This window comes from Sprattus sprattus, assembly GCF_963457725.1.
Source record: "Sprattus sprattus genome assembly, chromosome: 1".
Lineage (NCBI taxonomy): Eukaryota > Metazoa > Chordata > Actinopteri > Clupeiformes > Clupeidae > Sprattus > Sprattus sprattus.
Window position 1 is genome coordinate 55,425,398 of NC_137920.1, and position 19,381 is coordinate 55,444,778.

The following is a 19,381-nucleotide window of genomic DNA, read 5'->3' on the forward strand; positions in this document are numbered from 1 at the left end:
GCGTTTAAGTTATGTCCACCCATGGTGCCCTTACATAAACAAGGTGTAGTGTGTGCCCAGGTCTTTTGCCCCCCTCGGGAGCGGGTAAAGTCTCATAAGCATAAACCTCACATGCCACGAACATATGTTATGCTTGGGTAAGTTTTCCCCTCAGTACACCCATGGTGCCCTTACATAAACAGTGTGTAGTGTGTGCCCAGGTCTTTTGCCCACCTCAGGAGTGGGCAAAGTCTCATAAGCATAAACATCACATGTCACAAACATAAGTTATGCTTGGGTAAGTTTTCCCCTCAGTACGCCCATGGTGCCCTTACATAAACAAGGTGTAGTGTGTGCCAAGGTCTTTTGCCCCTCTCGGGAGTGGGCAAAGTCTCATAAGCATAAATCTCACATGTCACGAACATAAGTTATGCTTGAGTGAGGTTTCCCCTCAGTACACCCATGGTGCCCTTACACAAACAAGGTGTAGTGTGTGCCCAGATCTTTGGCCCCCCTCGGGAGCGGGCACAGATCTATAAGGGCAGATTGGCTATGAGCAGGTTTTTCTCCCGACAAGATTTCAGCTCAAAGCCAGCCAAGAGGCTGTGCGGAGAACTGGCATGCATACACTGCTTTGCCAGGGGTGTACAAAAAAACTATAACGGTGGTTACACACTGCAGTTGCCCGGCCTCATTTGTGATGGTGTGCCCCCACTTTCCTCCGAGAGGATGGGTAATCTAGTCAGTGGTGCTTCAGGGGCGGTTCATCTCCTACAACAGGAGATAAACCCCCTGATCACAAAGAGGGCCATAAGTCAGTGCCGTCAGAGGAGGCAAACCAGGGCCACTGCAGCAGATTATTTCTCGTCCCCAAAAGGACGGGAATTATCTGCCTGTATTAAATCTACGTATATTGAACAGTGCACTGATGCCGTGGGAGTTCAACATGTGGACTCCATGCTGTCTAGTTCAGTTCATACAACCAGGCGGCTGGTTTAATCAGTAGATTTAAAGGACGCTTTCCACGTACCGATTAATTCCAGATATCAAAGATATCTGAGATTGGAGTCGGGGAAGCAGCGTAACGATGACACACAAGAGTGTGAAGAAGCAACCATCGCCCCATTGCAGAAACATGCAGGGGGACAGGGTTATGCTCTCGCTCAGAGGCAGAGGCGGTGCAAGAGTGCCATCTAGTGGTGGCACACCTGTACTGCCTCGGATTCATCCAACACATGTATGCAGCAGTTCAGACTGAAGCAAAAGTCGCATCTTTTCGCTGTCAAAAGCTGTTGGGGTTGATGGCGGCCGCAGCAATTGCACTCCCACTAGGGAGGCTGCATGCGCGGCCATTTCAGGCATGATATCTGTCTTTAAGCTCAGCTCCACCAGGGACAAGTTTCGCTTGATCACAGTGGATCGCAGATGCTGGCAGGCCTTGGCCATATGGCTAACCCCGCATTTCCTCTCGGCAGCGGCTCCACTGGGCACAGTGACCCGCCGCGTTATCGGCACCACAGACGCCTCAATGGAAGGCTGGGGTGCGATATGCAAAGGATATTTTGTGAACGGGCGTTGGTCATCAACGCAAGCCGCGTCACATATAAATGTGTTGGAACTGCGAACGATTTTTCTAGCGCTTCGGCTTTTCATACACATACTAAGCGGGCGTCATGTACTCGTCAGGTCGGACAACACGTCCGCCATGGCATACATAAATCACCAAGGAGGGGTACGCTCCCCTGCGCTTTACCTTTGGGCAAACCGTCTACTCCTGTGGGCGGCGAAGCGCATTCGCTCTCTCAGAGCAGTGCATATTTCCAGGCCACCTCAATTACGGAGCCGACCTGCTGTCAAGGGGCTACCCTCAAGCAGCAGACTGGTGCCTTCACCGTAAGGTGATCGACCAGACTTGGCTACGATTTTGCAGGGCACAGGTAGACCTGCTTGCAAACAGAGAAAACACCTGCTGCCCTCTGTGGTTTTCGCTAGGAGGCGACAACCCTCCATTAGGCGTGGACGCGCTGAGCCAGCAATGGCCCGGCATGCGTTTTTACGCATTTCCTCCGATTCCTCTTCTACATCAGGTAGTCTGCAAAGTGGAGGAGGAGGGCATGGAGCTGATATTAGTAGCGCCCCATTGGCCCAATCAGCCATGGTTAGCGGACTTAATTAGATTGTCAGTGCAACCTCAGTGGGAGATCCCTCTGCGCAGAGATCTCACGGGACGGTCTGGCACCCCAGGCCAGAGCTGTGGCTATATACTATACAGAGCGCTCGGGCAACGTCTACCCGATCTCTGTATACGCTCAAGTGGCGCATGTTCGAGCGATGGTGCGCTGCACGTCAGCACGACCCTATTGATTGCGTTTTGGGCATCATCCTAGAATTCGTACATCAATTATTTGATGAGGGAAAGGCGGCTTCTACTATCAAAGTATATTTAGCAGCTATTTCAGCCTGCCATATTGGCATTAACGGCAAATCTCCCAGTAATCATCCATTGGCTTCGCAAAGGCAAACCCCTGGCAAAGTCGAGCCTCTCCCGGTGGCTGGTGGAGGCTATCACTTTGTCCTATACAAGTTTGTCATTGGAACCCCCGGAAAAGCTTCGTGCGCATTCTACTCGTGGGGTTTCGTCATCCTGGGCCCTGTTTAAGGGCGTTTCAGTGAATGACATTTGCAAAGCTGCAAGCTGGAGCTCTCGCCACACCTTTATTAATTACTACATGTTGGATGTGGCGGAGCCCAGTTTCCTGCAGAGTGTGTTGCAGGCGAGTGATATGTGATCATATGCAACATGCGATGTTTTATCAACTGCACGACTGTCTCCCTTTATGGATTAAAGGCGGATGGCGCAGATGGGTGTAAGTATTCAAAAGCATGGGATCGGTGATCCCGTTTCACATATATTGAATTCATTCCCCTTATAAGACAACGCCACATGAACCTCTATGAGGGCAAGGCAAATGGGTTGGCGTGTGTATGTATGTTGGCCATCACTGTTGCACGCGGGGTTAGACTCGGTCCCGTCAGTCCCAACTGCGATAGGGAACATCTCGGTCATAGATATAACCTCGGTTCCCTGAGTAAAGGGACCAGATGTGATAATGTTGCGTGCACAGTGCGTGTTTTTCTTCTGGTAGGCTCAAAGGCTCAGAGTCTTCAGAGAACATGCGGCATGATCTCCCCCAATATATGGGGACCTGAGGGGGCGGGCTCAGGGCGGTAATATATATATATTAGGGCCGGGACTTTAACGCGTTAATTAAGATGAATTAATTACACAAAAATGAACGTGTTAAAAAAATTGACGCATTTTAATCGTATCTATTTTTGCACCGCAGAACGTTTCTCACTGGAGGAGTTTCAGACGGACCGATTAAACTGGCGCACCAACTAACGCGCATAAATTCGGTTCAAACAAGTTGAACAACAAACCACAGTGGCACAGTGAACATGAACAAAGAAGCTAATGAGACCGCGTTGGTTGGCCTAGTGGATGGGACATTTTGTTACAAAAAACTAACGGCTGGAGGCGTCGATAAGAACATGGTTAAGTGCAAGCTATGCAACAAGGAATTCGCATATCACCGCAGCACATCGAGTATTACCTCAATGCAAAACATATAGCAGCTAGCGTGGACTTTAAGCCTGACTCCGGGTACAACCCACACACAACCCACACTCCACCAGAGATGTTTTCTAACAGTCAGGGTTTCCAATGTTCTGAATGTACTTGAAAGTATTGTGTTTTACTTTAAAAACCGAAAGTATTATAGTTTACAGAAGTTCTACCTATCTATAGGCTACCTGAATTTCTGAAATGTACTACATTTCTAAATATGGTATTGCTACACTTAATGGCAAAAATTGCACTGGTCTGTTGGACTTGAACAAAAATAAACAATATTTTTGTTACTTAAGCTTATATATTCAGTCATTATTCAATGGTATACTAAAAATCCATGTGAGAAAAATTACTTCTCACTGTTCTCAGGTCAAATATTTATATGCGATTAAAATGCGATTAATTTCGATTAATTAATTACAAAGCCTCTAATTAATTAGATACATTTTTTTAATCGAGTCCCGGCCCATATATATATATATATGCTGTGTAGCATAAGTCTTTACGCAAGCCTAAACACCCTACAAAATGATCATACTATTCCACATGCTAAACGTTTTTGGTCAGTTTCAAATCACATTTTCAACACATCATTACATTGTGCAAGACCAGGATGACAAGAAAGCAACATAAGTGCAGATATCGGAGTATTCCCTCCACGCCAGCGCGACCAGAGTAAGGCTGCACAATGCTCTGCTGCACTGCAGGATTGGTGTGCCCTTATCAAGACACAGCAGCTGCTGTCTAAGCCTAGCCAGATGCAGGGCTGTCGTACGTTGACTGCTGAAATTCCGCCTTGCGAGAGAAGTGCAGACAAGGTCTATGAAGCCTTTTAACCAGCACATAAATGTCTCGTATGTTTAAATAAACACTCTGGTGTCTCATGGAAGAGGTGACAAAGGCACACAAATGAAGTACTGCCAACAAAGAGTTCTGTCTGGCTACTTTTTTCTCTCCATATTTTAATAATATGTTAAGCTCCAGAGACTTGGTATACAGTGGATTCTAAAGCTCTCATAAAATCAAGCCATCAACGTGGATGTCCAGCATGGTTTTTGTCGGAGAAATATAATGTAGGCGTAAGAGTTCTTATTTTTAGATAAGGCCATTTCACACAAGTGTTTTGCTGTCCAAGTAGCTGAGTCACTGCACAGACTAATCCCTTCATGTCTGGAAGAGTTTAAAATATTGTAAGAATGACCACATTGACCTTGTGATGCTCATGATTTCTTCTCACGGGTCACAATGTGTTTGGGGTTCTTGGCAAAGATTAAGTTAGAAGTAATTCAAAGACCTGTTTCTCTTCCCAGAAGTCAAGTACACATATCAACTTTTCCCTAAATAAAAACATTTAATGCACCCTCACAAAAGGTTAGGTACATAATGTGAATAAGAACCACAACAAAAAATCTCATCACATTCAATAGTGAAGGGAAGTGTGTTTTTCTGGTTCACCGCCTATTTGCGTTATATGAATCCTCCTTGATTCTCCCTCTCAAAATTCCACCATCCTCAATGCTGCTTCACTCCGTTGTAATTCAGAACAAAAAGAAGAAGCCTGCAGGACTGCAGACAGCACTTGCCTCCTGGCGATGTCACAGTCACAGCTGTGTCCCACTCATCTGTGCAGTATGTGGCCACTGGCATAGCAGATAGCCCAGCAGCAGTCAGTGGGCAAGGGGGGGGGGGGGGGGGTGAGCTGAGGTGACTATGTGATGTTGGCCCTTTGTTTACTTTGATGTAGACTGTAAAAGCTTTATGGAAAATGGAGCTCTGGTTTGCACATGTGGAGGCGCCAAGATGGTCTCTTTTATATTGTCAACCTCGTGAGAGGTTGGAACCTCTTCAAATGAAAAAATAAATGGTAATTGTTCTTCTTGCCTGCCTGCCTTAGAGAAGCTAAGTGTAGTCCGGACACCAAGCGGTTACAATCAGTACTGCATTCAAAAATTGAAATATTGCAGAGCGTCGTCTCCCCCCTCCTCAGACCTAAAGCTCACACGGGTTGCCAGATTGTGGACACTGAAGCTGAACCTGAACTAAACACAATCAAGCGCAAGACAAGCAATACATTAAAGCCCCATTATGCGAGGATTGACATTTTTGCTCCTGAGCTCCCACTAAAGTTACGTAGTGTAGCTCGGTTTTACACCAATATCGTAAATTCAAATCACTCTTTGAGACCCCCTAATGGACAGTGTGCATGTGCACTTGCTGCCATCTGACCCTAACCCTAGCGTGAAACAACCTCAGATTAATTTATTTGGATGGACAGGTTAGCTCCATGAAACAGGGATGACACCAATAAGGTTACAACCTACGGCGCATTCTTTTAATAAATAACATTGGCAGGGATTTTTAAGATGAACAACTCGTGAGTCGACAACTTTCCTGACACAGCCAAACATCTAGCACGCACAACACAAGATATAGCAAGACAGCTAATAAGTTATTACTGTCTAGTAGAAGGAAGCCTGCTTGGCATCTGACTTGCTTCCTTTTGTAACTTCAGTAACTCTCTTTTTCTTGTCCTCCAACAACATCTTCTTCTGTTTCTTCATTGATTCTGCCATGATGTCCATTAAGAGAAAACTGTGCTAGCTTCCTCTTATAGCTAGCGCATGGGTCTAGTTGTTGTCGCGTGAGGTGGTGCCATAAAGCATTACGTAGTTCTCGCTAGAGGTCTCTCGCTCTTTACCCCAAAGTTACATAGTGCAGCGTCAACCAGGCATGCTGTGACAGTGGTACAAATGCCATTCTCTGTAAGTAAGTGTACCACCAAAATGTTTTGAAAACATCATGAAGTTATTTTTAGGTAAAATTGTTACATAATGTTACTTTAAACTCTAACAATCCTGCACTATAAGTAGATCAGCTAATGTATACATGTACAGTGTTTCTATTCCTTGCAAATTATTATTAAATTTATACATTGGTTTCTTTTGAGACCCTAATGTATGGAAATGCAAATCCAGGCTGTGCTTGGACGACGACCTAAGCCTAGCCATGCTGTGCCGAGCACCATTTGTTTGGAAAACCAGTAGAGTCAACCGTGTGGTACATCTCTACGTCATGATATTCATAGACACAGTGGAAACATCTGAAAACTTGACAAAAGTTTTCTGCAAGTTACATAGTGACAATTGTAATGAACAATTTGTGCCTAAAGATTTTCTCACTTTTTACACAGAATGAGTAGGAAACCAAGAAATAATGAAGCAAATCCTTAACTTGTTTTATTGTTTAAAGCAGGGGTCTTCAACAGGGGGTCCGCGGAGGTACTGCAGGGGGGTCGCGAAATCTTTGGTTTATAAGATAATTTTTTTTTTAATATTTAAAAAAAAAAAAAAAAAAAAAAAAATTCAACCAATTTTTTTTTAAAACAAATTTAAATGTCTTCCAAATCAGAATTGTATTTAATCCCTTTCAATTTACATTAACATAAATCCAACATATTGTAGCGAACGTATAAATTGATCGAGAAGACGTTATCTTTCAGTCCAATCGACACATTCAGCTACCCACAGGAGCTCTCTCAAGCTGGGCACCGGTTCACTTACAGCACCTTTCATGCACAGGCACTAGCCAATCAGATCGCGTTTCTGCTCAAGTCTAAAGAGCGCGAAGGTCAAAAATAAAAGATGGCGGACCAAACTCCATAGCTGGTCTTGTTTGTACCTATAAATTGTTAGTTTGACATTTTTTTTGCTTAGATTTAAAAAAAAAAATAAAGAGAAATAAACACTGTACAAGGTCAAAAAACGTTAACGGTGTGTGAGCCTCCTAGCTAATGTTAGCATGCTACTACCTACAATCTTAACAACTTGCTAGCGGTGTGATTGGTTTGTTGACCTGTCAATCTCACTATAACATCTATGTTGTCAACACAACTCCATGCGCCAGACTCCTCCTCCGTCGTTGGATCGTGTCAGTCAGGAGTAATTGAAAAGAAGATACATCTCACTAATGTGGGAGGATGTGTGCCATCGACACAATCACAGGGTAGCTATGTTTATTTGGCACTAGGCCCAGTATATTATAAACAAAACTTTATGCAATTTATATAGGAGGGGGTCCCTGCTCATCTCGCCATCAGTTTGGGGGTCCCTGGCCTGAAAAACGTTGAAGACCCCTGGTTTAAAGTGTATTAAATCCCCATGAGTGTGTGAATGAGTCTGACTCACAGCATAAGAAAAGCATTAGAAAAATGCTAAGAAGCAGGAAGGTGGTCGAGGTGTGGGTTTGGATTAAGATGTAGAGAATTTGAATATCATGACGAAAAGATGTACCAATCGGTTGACTCTAGGTCAGCCTTCCAAGGTTCAGGATGATTTTCAAAAGTAGCTGATGCTGAACCATTTTCAACCATAAAAGGCTATTTTTTTTTTAAATTACGAATTTTGTCAATATTACCACGAGCATTTATTCATATCATTCAGTTTACCGCTTTTTTAGAGTGCACTAAAATCAGAAAACAGAATATCTTTAGTGAACATCAAAATAGCGTAATTTAATGTGATTGAATAAATCTTTAGGCTCACGTATTATATGACGTACGGTAAAACCTGATCAGGTAGCCAAAGAAATGCCTCACCATAATTATGAATACTTGCTCTGCATTGCGTGGAAAATATATTTACTTGAGACATTACTAAAAATATAGTATTAATCATACCTTAAGCATGTTTTGAAACAAAAACAGTGAGATGTAGGGTAATAATACTGCTGTGTCTGGCATCTGACGTGTCCGTTGGGTCCTTCATGCTTCCTGGTTTATGGTGGAGAAGTGATTCACTGTAAACCGTGAAAGATGTAAGTTAATGAGAATGAGTTAAACTCTTTTCTGTATATTTTTGTTGAAAAGATGTGTAACAATGTGAACGTTGCCGTCAACAGGTCGAAAGTCACGTTTAAAATAACCCTGACTTCGGATCCGAGGCTACCTTACAAAGTGTAAGTGACAAATCATCACAGTGCCTGCTGCTCACTTACTAGCTATCCAATTGGCTAATATTAGTTGTAATTGAACGTCTGCTCTGGCAAACTGTCTAAGCTTTAGTATGTAAAGTGAAGTAAACGCATAAGGTGATATAACACATTATCTGTATCTTTGGTAAATTAGCTATCTTTATTAGTGGACGAAGTAAAGCAAGCTATTCAATCAGTAGGTTTGAAGATTTCTGTGTCAAGCTTACAGTGACCATTCAGTATTTGGTATCTTTTGTAATTTGTTGAAAGAGTACATTCTGCAGAAGATTGTGATTCATACTTAATATTTTCTCCCAAACGGCGTACAATGCATTTTCAGCTCTGACTACAACGTCAGACAGTTTAACATAACGTTGTCCCTCTTGAATATGTTTCTAGTAGAACGTGCTCCAGTAACTTTAAATTGGTGGTGTCATTATCGATTAATATATTAGGGTAGTATTTTTGACGATATGCTCTTGATCACTAGTTTGTTTCAGATGTTCATACGTTAAAACAAGCAGGGATTGGGAAACACCACTTTCTGTTGTGAATGCGGTGTTATGGTTATGACTGTAAGTAAGTCATATTTAGGTATTTAGGTCTAGAGCTTAGCTCGCACCCTCACTTAGAGAACATCTCTGGGTTCCCTTTAAGCAGTTTTGAAAATCAGCTGAAGTCTACCTGGAAATGCTTCAACTCCTCAAACTCCAGTATTTCATGTCAGCTTGTTGAATTCACTTTAGCAGAGTAAAACAAGCGTGTTGTTTCCTTTTTAAATCATGGTGGCTTTGAGAAGCAGAAATATACCCAAACAAGTGCCTGTATGTGAATGTGAGGTGCAATTATCCTTGTGACTGCAATCACTTTGTAGGCTTAGGGCAATTTCAGAGTTTAAAATTCAGTTGTTCTAGAAACAACTCATGTTGCCCATAGCATGGAAACATTCTTTCTAATGATAACTGTTGACAGAGAAAATAATGCTTTTTAATGATAAATCAAGTCTATACTAATTAGCTTTGCTTTGTTCTGGAGTTCCTGGGGGAGAGAGGAGCCTTAATGCTACTGCTGCTAAAACTAAGTTTGTTTCAGGTTAAGTGTTCCTGAGGTCACCCCTTTCACGGCAGTGCTGAAATTTGCAGCAGAGGAGGTGAGTCTTGCACTTCAGGCCCTGTGGATTCTTCCATTAATTGTATATTTAGGTACTCTCTAAATTTGAGGTTGTGTTTGTATGTGCATGGGAAAAATGGCACATTTTAGAGTGTACCAGGGGGTGGGTGGGCAAACATCAGTTAATCATTCATACTTAACGTAACTGTTTGGTGCCTTTGCCAATAAATCCCTCTGTGTGCGTCCGTTTTAATCGAGAGGCTGAATGTTTTATTCATGAGAACAGAAGTTCATACCCTTGATCTCCTACAGAACAATGGATAACATACTGTCAGAGTACTTTCCTCATACAAATTCATACTGGTGCAGTAAACGCTGTTCGGCTAGTCATGTCTACTTCATAATAGCGGTAGGACTTCAGAGAAGGTGAAGTTATTGTCTGCACCTTGGTTGTGTAATCTATTTCCTATTTCCCCCTTTTTATCTGTTATTGATTTATGCCTAGCTCGTTCTGTGATATTTCTTTACCCTTGTCTTCTTGGACCACAGCTTGCTGTTTAGAGTGATGTCAGGTGGCTGAGAGAGTGAGGGGAGAGAGAAGAGCGATGTTTTTTGTTCACAGTACCTGAATTATCAGTGATCACTTTGAAGTGGTTGAATGGTTGCCATTTTCCCCCAGCAAGTATGCAGTGCAGAATGTCAAAGCTCTTTATGATTCTTCATGCAGGTTTTCAGACTTTCATTGATTCACGCGTAATTATCAGCTTTCAGCAGACAAAGCAAGTTAAAGGAGTCGAAGCGGGTTTTGTGTTTTTCTGAAGCGGCGGCAGCATTAGTGATGACCCTCCAAAGCTTTCTTCTCGACACACTGTCACTTTTCCATGATATTCTCTTTCATTTATACTCTGTCACTTCAGAACTAGTCATGGAAAACAACAGTGGACCTTTCTGACAGTGACGGGTTGAGTTGAATGTGAAATGTAAGCCATGGATAAATGGAGAAGAGAGAGCAGGAGAACGGGGTCATGGGTTGTCTTTTTCAGCTCTTCAATGCCAGTTCCAAGCCAATATACCGTAGCAGAAGCTGAGATTGTGAGTTTTTAGCTGGGACCAACAGGCCACTAATGTAGCTGACGTGCCCACTTTAGTGACATACACTCAAGGGGATGATATGGGCTCTCAGAATTGAGGTATCTTTGCAGAAATGAGAAATTACACAGCCACCTTTCAATAAACCTGGAAAAAAACAACCTTTTTATTGACTGGATAGGCTATCGGGAGTTATTGAGTGTTTGGGCCAAGATACTGCCACGTCACTACCACCAAATTAGATATACTAAAGTCATCATAAACACAAAGTGGCAGGATGTCCCCCTAAAAACTGCCTGATGTGCTCACTGTAATGAGGCTTAAGCAACAACCATATACCAAAATGATTGGTAGACTTCAAGTCAATTCAGTCCAAATGGTTGAAAAAATTACTTTGAAACGAATCCAGAGCCTGGCAATTTACTCGCCTTACAACCTCCTGGTGTTTCCTCGGGATGGTATGTCATTACAGTTTGCAGGGTTGTTTGCACTTCTGTGGAAGGAAACGATTGCCCTGTGCCTCACCTCGTGCCCCCCTTCAGTAGTGAGCGGTGCTTCCCTTGGCTCTGAAACACAAACCAGAGCTGGCCTGCCTGAGAGTGACAGAAGACAGAGACACTGGACCAGAGAGCATTTGTCTATTGGAATTAAAGAGTGTCCCTGCTAAAAGATGGAGTCTCGCTAATTTCCTTCCTCCTCTTTTCCTCTTGTAGTTTAAAGTGCCAGCAGCCACCAGTGCCATCATTACCAATGGTAAGTACAGGGTGTTGCTTAATATGTAACTGTTAGATCGATATGTTTATGTTTACTCATGTTGTCGTTTGTTTCTGCCGTTATCTGCAGATGGCATTGGAATCAACCCAGCACAAACGGCAGGTTAGTGTGTGGAACAACATTGGCTATGTTTATTTTATTTTTTTAAAACTCCAACACCAAATATGTATTTTGCTACTTTGAGCCTTGCCTCTATCAGTTTAAGATTGATGTGCCTGACCTTCAGCAGCCGCATCGGAACCTTTTTCATTATAACTTCAACAGTAATTAAGAAGAGCAACCATCTGAGATCAAAAAAACATCAAAAATAAAAAGCTCCTAATGAAAGTAGCTCTCTCTGTTTATCCCAAAGGGCGTGGGGTGGCTGTGTGTATCATCTCCACTCCTTTGTTGAGATGAGATGTACAGACTTAAAAGGCTTGCATGTACTTATTAGCTCTTGAATATTGATGTTGTCTATGCCTTTAGTGAGTTTACTGAATAAAAGGGTGTTATTAGTGTGTAATGCTCAAGGGATCTCATGAGATATCTAATTCACTCTGTGACCTGGGTGCACATCTGCTGCACTGATTCTTACTCAGAGGGTGTGCAGAGGGAATGTGCATAGGACACAAACACATAGGAAATACACACACACACACACACACACACACACACACACACACACACATACAGAGACGTACAGAGCATTGAAAAGGTGATGCTTTCCCCTTATATAATGTATGTACAGTGAAAAGACAGAGCAGTGTTCCAACCTACAGTGGTGCATAAATATCCCATCCACCTCTGCCCCAGGCATGAGTTTCTCAGCGAGGAGGACAAACTGCCTGCTTACGTTGGGGGTTTACCTCTCAAGTGTCCTGCAACACAGGCTGTAGATTTCAGTGACATTTGTTAAGGTAAACATGTGGTTGTTTGTGGCCTGTGCGTAACGTGTTTTGAAGTCTTTGCTAAGAAATCTCTCTCTTTTTTTGGCACTGTTTTTTCTTCTTCAGGAAATGTCTTCTTGAAGCATGGCTCAGAACTCCGAATCATTCCCCGAGACAGAGTGGGAGACAATTCTTGTCCAAACAGGAAATGACTTCATCGGGACAAAGAAAGTCACTTGTGTATTTATTTTCTCCCTGTTGCTAAATGAAAACCCCCACTGAACGTCCGCTTCTGCCGTCATGGCACACCGAAGGATAGGGCTGCACTACGGACCCTTTCAGTTCTGCAATATTACTCACTCAATGTGACACCGTGGAAACGCATCTGCGTCTATGAGAAAATATAAATAAATCACGCAGCAAATTTTCTTTCAATGAAAAATTAAATAAAATATTTGCAGAGTTTTATGAACACAGCATGACGGATGTAGTGTGGCAATGTGTATTGGACAGTATTAACATAAAATTAATTTTCCCTTTCTTTGTTTTGTTTTTGTTAACTGTCTTTTTTGTTGCCAGCAACCCCCCTCATTTCCCGAGGCAACCCAGGTGCAAACCAACGGTATCATTCAGATGTTTTAACTTTGCAGCTTTCTATCAAAAATATCTGTTTCTCAACCATTACCCTCACCGTTTCTAAAGTACAGACATATCAAGGCAGAGGTTGATGTACCCTTTTCTAGGCACTGGTATTCAGTATGGTCAATAACCTGGACACAAAACTGCTTTCATTCCATGGCCATTTCATGTTTGATTTCTTTAATTTGCCTAGCATATGAATAGCGCAAGGATATTGTTTTATATGTAGAAGTTAAACATGTATTGTCCATTATGCGTAAATAATATTGTCTTAAACTGCAGTGAACTGCTCCTTTTCTCTATGTATTCAGTGGTGGTGTAGAGAAACAGTTAACATGCAAAATGTGAAAGCGTGAGGGGGCTCCAGTTATTTAAAATATTTGCTAGGCACATACACTACTTTAAAACTAATCCTTAAGGCAAAGTCTATACAAATGTGTTATGACTAATTCATAATGGATGGAGCATTTGTCAGTGCTTCTCAAGATGTCCGTATCCTTTTGTCTGTGTGTGAAAACAGTCATTTACATTTCAATAATACAGATGCACTAAAGCCATTTTGTCCCTCTTATTATTTCTGTGCATGAAGAAGTGAAGTGTTAGGCGTGAGTGCACTGAGGAAAGCAGAAGAAGGGCTGGTAAATGGCAGACTCTCGCCATACGCCTCCCCGCCATTAGCCACCGCCAAAGGAGGGGGAGGATGTGGCATTCAGTTGCCTGTTATAATGGATCTTTTATTTGTTCTAATCAGAGGGGCTCTCGTTGCACATCTTCTACAGGGGAAGGGTTCGTAATGTATTCAGCGGTGGTGTCATTAATATAATGTGAAAGGCACAGCCTCTGTCCACATCCGTCAGTCCTTCACTCCTTGCTGTCAGGGTTGGACCCGGCCAAGGAAATGATGCGGTTAGTTTATTAGCAGGCCAGACTGGAAAGTGAAGAGGGAAAAAAGATGGTAAATTCATAACACACCCAAATTAGATTGGCTTTACACTGGCCAGATGCCAGGGTTAACAGCGGAACAAATAATGCAAGATGTAGAAGAAGAAACTACATAGCTTACATCTCCAACTCTGAGTCGCAATTGCGTATCTTCAGAGATAAATGTATGCCCCGGGATACGTAAGGTTCTTAAGCTGGAGTGTGCTAATTAAGGCATACTTTCAAAAGCAATAAGATACACAAGGTCACCTGGGTCTGCGCCTGTGCATCCACAGCCATTAGTGTCATTTTATCATCATGACTACCCTAACGAGCGACTATTTATATTACCCAGAATGGTGGTGTACGAAACACCAAACATTCCAATTTGTTATGATGTTAAAATGGCTGGAGGTACTGCACTAGGGTTTGTTTTGCAGGGTTTACACCTTCCATTGCCTGGCAACCCATCTCGGTTGTGTTTACTGCTGGAAACGATAGGCACAGTGAGAAGTCATGGCCGTGTGCGACTGGCACAGTGAGAAGTCATGGCCGTGTGCTTTTGGAGCAGTGCTCTTTATTTGCCTTTATCACCGCCCGCCTCTCCCTCATCACCACCCTCCTCTCCCTCACCGCAGTGAGAAGCTCAGAGCCCCGTGGTGAGAGGATAGGCCGTAAACTCTGCTCAGCCAGAGGATACCGGATAGGGCTCAGCCGCCCAGGAGCCATGACTCATCTCATTTTGACAATTTAGACCAGATCTGCACCCAAGACTTCTGGTAAACTAAACATGCTTCAAGTTCACTTGAGGTGCACACACTATGGTTAACTTTGGTGAACTGAACATGCTTCAAGTTCACTTGAGGTGCACACACTATGGTTAACTTCGGTGAACTGAACATGCTTCAAGTTCACTTGAGGTGCACACACTTTGTTTTGATAGAGAACAGATAAACAGATGTTACTAATGATAGAAAAGTATGTCACTGTGATCAAAGGACAGATGACAGACTATTGATAAGCCTAGTCTGGAAATGAGTCTGGTGAGGTCAGGACCAAGGAATCAGTCGACGGTTGGCCATGCAAAGTAACCCACGAGCACACCTGCTGTATTTTTGGAAAAAGTCTTTATCCTCGAAGCAGAAACATTTTCTCTTGACAAAACATTACTTGCTCAATAGTCCTATTTAACTCTTTTCAAATTAATGTTATGTTCATAAAAGATGGCAAGAATAGCCATGTAGGCTCGAGGATTGAGCAAGAGCAACATTACAAAGACAGGAAGTTACTGAGTTTCTTGTAGATCTGCCATTATGCATTCAGAACACATTTTTGACCTTTTTGTTCTCTGTTCAGTGAAATCACACACAAAGGTGCTGACCCTTTCAGAACTGAACCTCGGTCACATTTGACACCTGATGCTGAAAGGAATAAATCAACTGATTAGGGGTCAGCCTGGCAGTAACCTTCTCTGGGGAAGAGTTTGTGTGAAACCATCACTGGTGTATCAAAGAGTAATTGGGGTGCAGTTACTGTTATGTAACGCTGATTATTCAATTCAACATCAAGTGCTTATGCATTTTTGCTCCAGGCCAACCACACTTAAATGTTTTTTGTTTTTCACGTATAAATATGAGCCTGGATGTAGTTGTTATTGTTTCGATTTATGTTGAATAACAAAAGACAAAACGGGTGTTTTGTTCAGAAAATCTATTTTCTTGACGGTCAGGAAAATAGTACCTTCACAGTGAGAGAAGAGCTGATGTGTCTAGAAATAGAAAAGTAATTAAGTGGAAATCATGACACATTTTTTTTCTGCAAAGCACTTCTTGTGAATCAGTAGACTCTGTCCTGGGAGTAATGGGCCCTATAGGTTTCATACTTCACACAAGTGATGGGATAGAATATTAAAAATCATAAACTGAGCATGTTGCCCATTTAAAGGCACAGGGTCAGGGAGCAATGATTTTTGTTACCCTCAAGATGTTGATTTGCTTTTATAAATAGTTGAGTTGGATGATGGTCCCCTGTGCATTGAACCTTAGTCATCCTACTGCCGCTCTAGTCTCCTGACCGCGTCTATATTTCACACTGACTAGTTATTTTCCTCCCTCCTCTCTTCCCTGATAAGTTTATTATCTATCATTTCAAATGTGTGTTCCTCCATCCCCAGCAGTCAGACTTAAATGGCAATATTTGCAGCCAAAATCCGCACGTTCCCTTCAGTATTGGATATCATGTCAGTCAGTCACTGCATGTTCCTTTAATATATTAGTGTGATCCATCTCCACGCTAAACATTCAGCTTCGAATATGTTGCTATATTAGATCTGTTTATGCTTCAGAATGACTCATGCTATTTCACCATGCACCACCTTTAAAAGCACATGACTTGTGCACTGAATGTGATACTATTGCACTGATTGTATCTACTGATGTACGGTATATCCACATTTATTCCATGTTGCAGATCTTCCAGTCGTCTATCTTTTTCTCCTATTTTGCCACCTTTAATTTCCATTCTCCCTCTTATCTCCTCCATTCACTCATCCCTTCCCCTTTCCCCCTCTCTCCGTCACACCCCTGGGCAGACGGGCACCCCTTTCTTGAGCTGGGCTCTAACCCAGTTTACCTCGAGTGAGAGGAGGTTTTTGCCTTAATCTTCTCACTTCACTCTTGCTGAGGAAGGTTTAAATGATAAGTGCACTGCAGTAGTATACCATTTGGTTTTCAACTTCAGTAGAACTCTAAGTGCTTTACACTGTGTGCCTCACACCTGCAGTGCCTACCAACAGCAAAGACTGCCAAGTCTGTCATGCATGGTGTCATTTCCTGTCATTTGGACTTTAAGATTTTCTCATTTAAGCACACATTCACTTCAGCCAAGACCAGGGTCTGAACTAGTACCCATCTGATTCCTGTGTGTGTGTGTGCTGTAAGATACCGAATTGGCATTATACTGTAGTTGCCACATGATATGCTAGGAGTGGTTAGGAACTACTAGTTCTAGTTCACTATCCATCCATCCATCCATCCATCCAGTGGTATGATATAGCCTTAGTCAGCCTTAGCTAACTTGAGTTTTTGATTGACATTATGTAGCTAGCAAGGTATTTTATACGCATGTCAGGGAGCAGGACATTCTTTACACTTCTTGTAATATGATCAGATTCAAACAATGTAACTTTCAAGACACAGCGAAAGAAACTGAGATTTAGTTTAGTAGGAAATTATATACACATTTTCATTGTTTTAGAGTAAATAACATAGTTATCATATAAAGCCTGCTTGTTACACTATTAAGTCTAGGTAGGTAGTTAGATCAGCTATACTTTGACTACCTCGTGTCACAGAAGTTAGTAAAGACAGTTGTTTATGTAACTCATAACTAGTTCACTATCTTGATGACCCTTAGCATCAGACATTTCATACTACAGGGCCAACAAAGTAGTATTTTTAAAAGTGGCCTTGGGTGTTGAGGCTTGAAAATGAAGTTCCCACTTCAAAGCCATAACTGACCCCTTCAGAGAGACTAAGCAAAGGCAACGTCATGACGAACAGATAATTTCCTCTACTCGAGTAACGGGACACCCACATTCATTGTTTCCACAGATTATGGTTGTTTAACTGACAGCAATAATTGCCATCATTAGGGTCAAATGAACAAACTGATGGTTTTAAATGACATCCATCTCAGGCATTTTCTAATTCATATGCATTACTGGTACATTTCCTCAGGAAATAAGGTTAAGGTGATGAATCTTTTTTTTGATAGTCATAGCAAGAACAAATAGTCTAAGGGATGAGGGAAAGGAGCTACTACGCTAACAAAATAAGATAACAGTAGGCCTACCCACAGTTTTAAATTATAACGCTGTCTTTCAGTTTAGTCTAAATCTAAATCCTATTTCCATCATACTCATTAAGAGAATGTCTCTTTTATTGTATTCAAGAATTGAAAGACGTAAATCATAGTGTTCCTTTTATTTTTGCTGGGAATTGAATTGGCATGTCTTAATTGGTCGATGTTACTGAACATAAAGAGGATGGGTATATGGGCCCAATGTCTTTCCAGGAATAGAGGGAGATAATTGCTTTCCCACGCCATTGGAACAATTGTAAGTCAAACCAGTAATCTACGGTGATCCCTAAAATGGATGATTCAGACCTACATGAATTATCCTATGTTCACAAAGTCTGGAGTTCAACATATTTGTCTCATTAATAACCCTATCACATACAATAATATTATTCCACTATTTTATTACTTATCACGAAACTCTGGTATGCCCTTCTCTTTGAAAGTTCCCTTAATACAGAAATTAGGCTATGTCGTTTCTAGTTGTTGAATACAGTACAGGCCTAACGACACAGTAATTCCCTGAGCATCATTTTAGTGAATGTCAATGTCTCTCAGAATGTAAACACAACACGTAGGCCTACTGCAGTTTATTTCCCGTTTTTCTCTCCCATGTTGCTTCTGTCAGAAAAATCCTCAATTGGAATGGCAATCGTTAATATTCAAATTCATCGTGTGTAGACTTACAAAAAGACAATGGGAATGTTACAATACTGCCACCTTCTGGACATTAGAATCAGTACAGATACACATCCTCCAGTCCAGAACACACCCTAAAGCTAATCACATACTGGTCAATTAGATATATTGGACATATAAACATGAATTATATCAAACATGATCCACATATTTTAAATATTGTTATTCAATATTGTTATCAAATTAAAATACATTGCTTTTGTTTCATTTAAAAGTTAATTGAATTGTCCATGTATGTGGATACCATGCACAAAAGAGTAAATAGCAGGCTATGAATCCAAAGTTGACAATAACAAATATCATGTCTTTTTAAACTTATGCTAAATAAAAATACAATATATCTGCGTAGGAATGTGTAAAGATGAAATTTATTGGAATACTGTGTTATTCTGTATGGTCATTGTGGTTGATTTGTTTGTTTAATTATAGCATTAACTAATTGAAATACCAGATTACACAAACAAGTCCAGTTGAGTCCAACCTGAGACAGTTTTTTTTTTTAAGTATAAAGACTACATTATGCTCTCAAATTAGTTTTACAAAACACAGATATGTATATCAGACTTTCCTATTTTGACTTTTCTCTTTACTATAGGTCTACTGACTCTACCCCTAAGTGATTTGGAGAGCTTCGTCATGACAAACTAACCCAACATTCAGTAACTGCCTTCATGCAAGAATCAGAGCTATGACAATGAAATCATGCTATATACATGTACAAATCATTCTGATGACAATATCGCTACAACTTTTACCACAGGCTATTCTCCACTCTGTAATAATAAGTGGGATGTAGCTTATACTTAAGGCCACCAAATGAATAGGCTGCTAATTATTTTGAAGC

General features: G+C 41.6%; 1 protein-coding gene across 1 annotated transcript; it reads left to right on the forward strand.

Annotated features, from left to right (window-relative positions):
- The first annotated feature begins 8,368 nt into the window (after nucleotides 1-8,368).
- Nucleotides 8,369-13,563, forward strand: ufm1 (ubiquitin-fold modifier 1). The gene is made up of 6 exons (XM_080833997.1): nucleotides 8,369-8,422; nucleotides 8,507-8,563; nucleotides 9,671-9,728; nucleotides 11,491-11,530; nucleotides 11,621-11,653; nucleotides 12,547-13,563. Coding segments are annotated over exons 1-6 (276 nt in total). The 5' UTR covers nucleotides 8,369-8,420; the 3' UTR covers nucleotides 12,633-13,563.
- The last annotated feature ends 5,818 nt before the right edge of the window (nucleotides 13,564-19,381 follow it).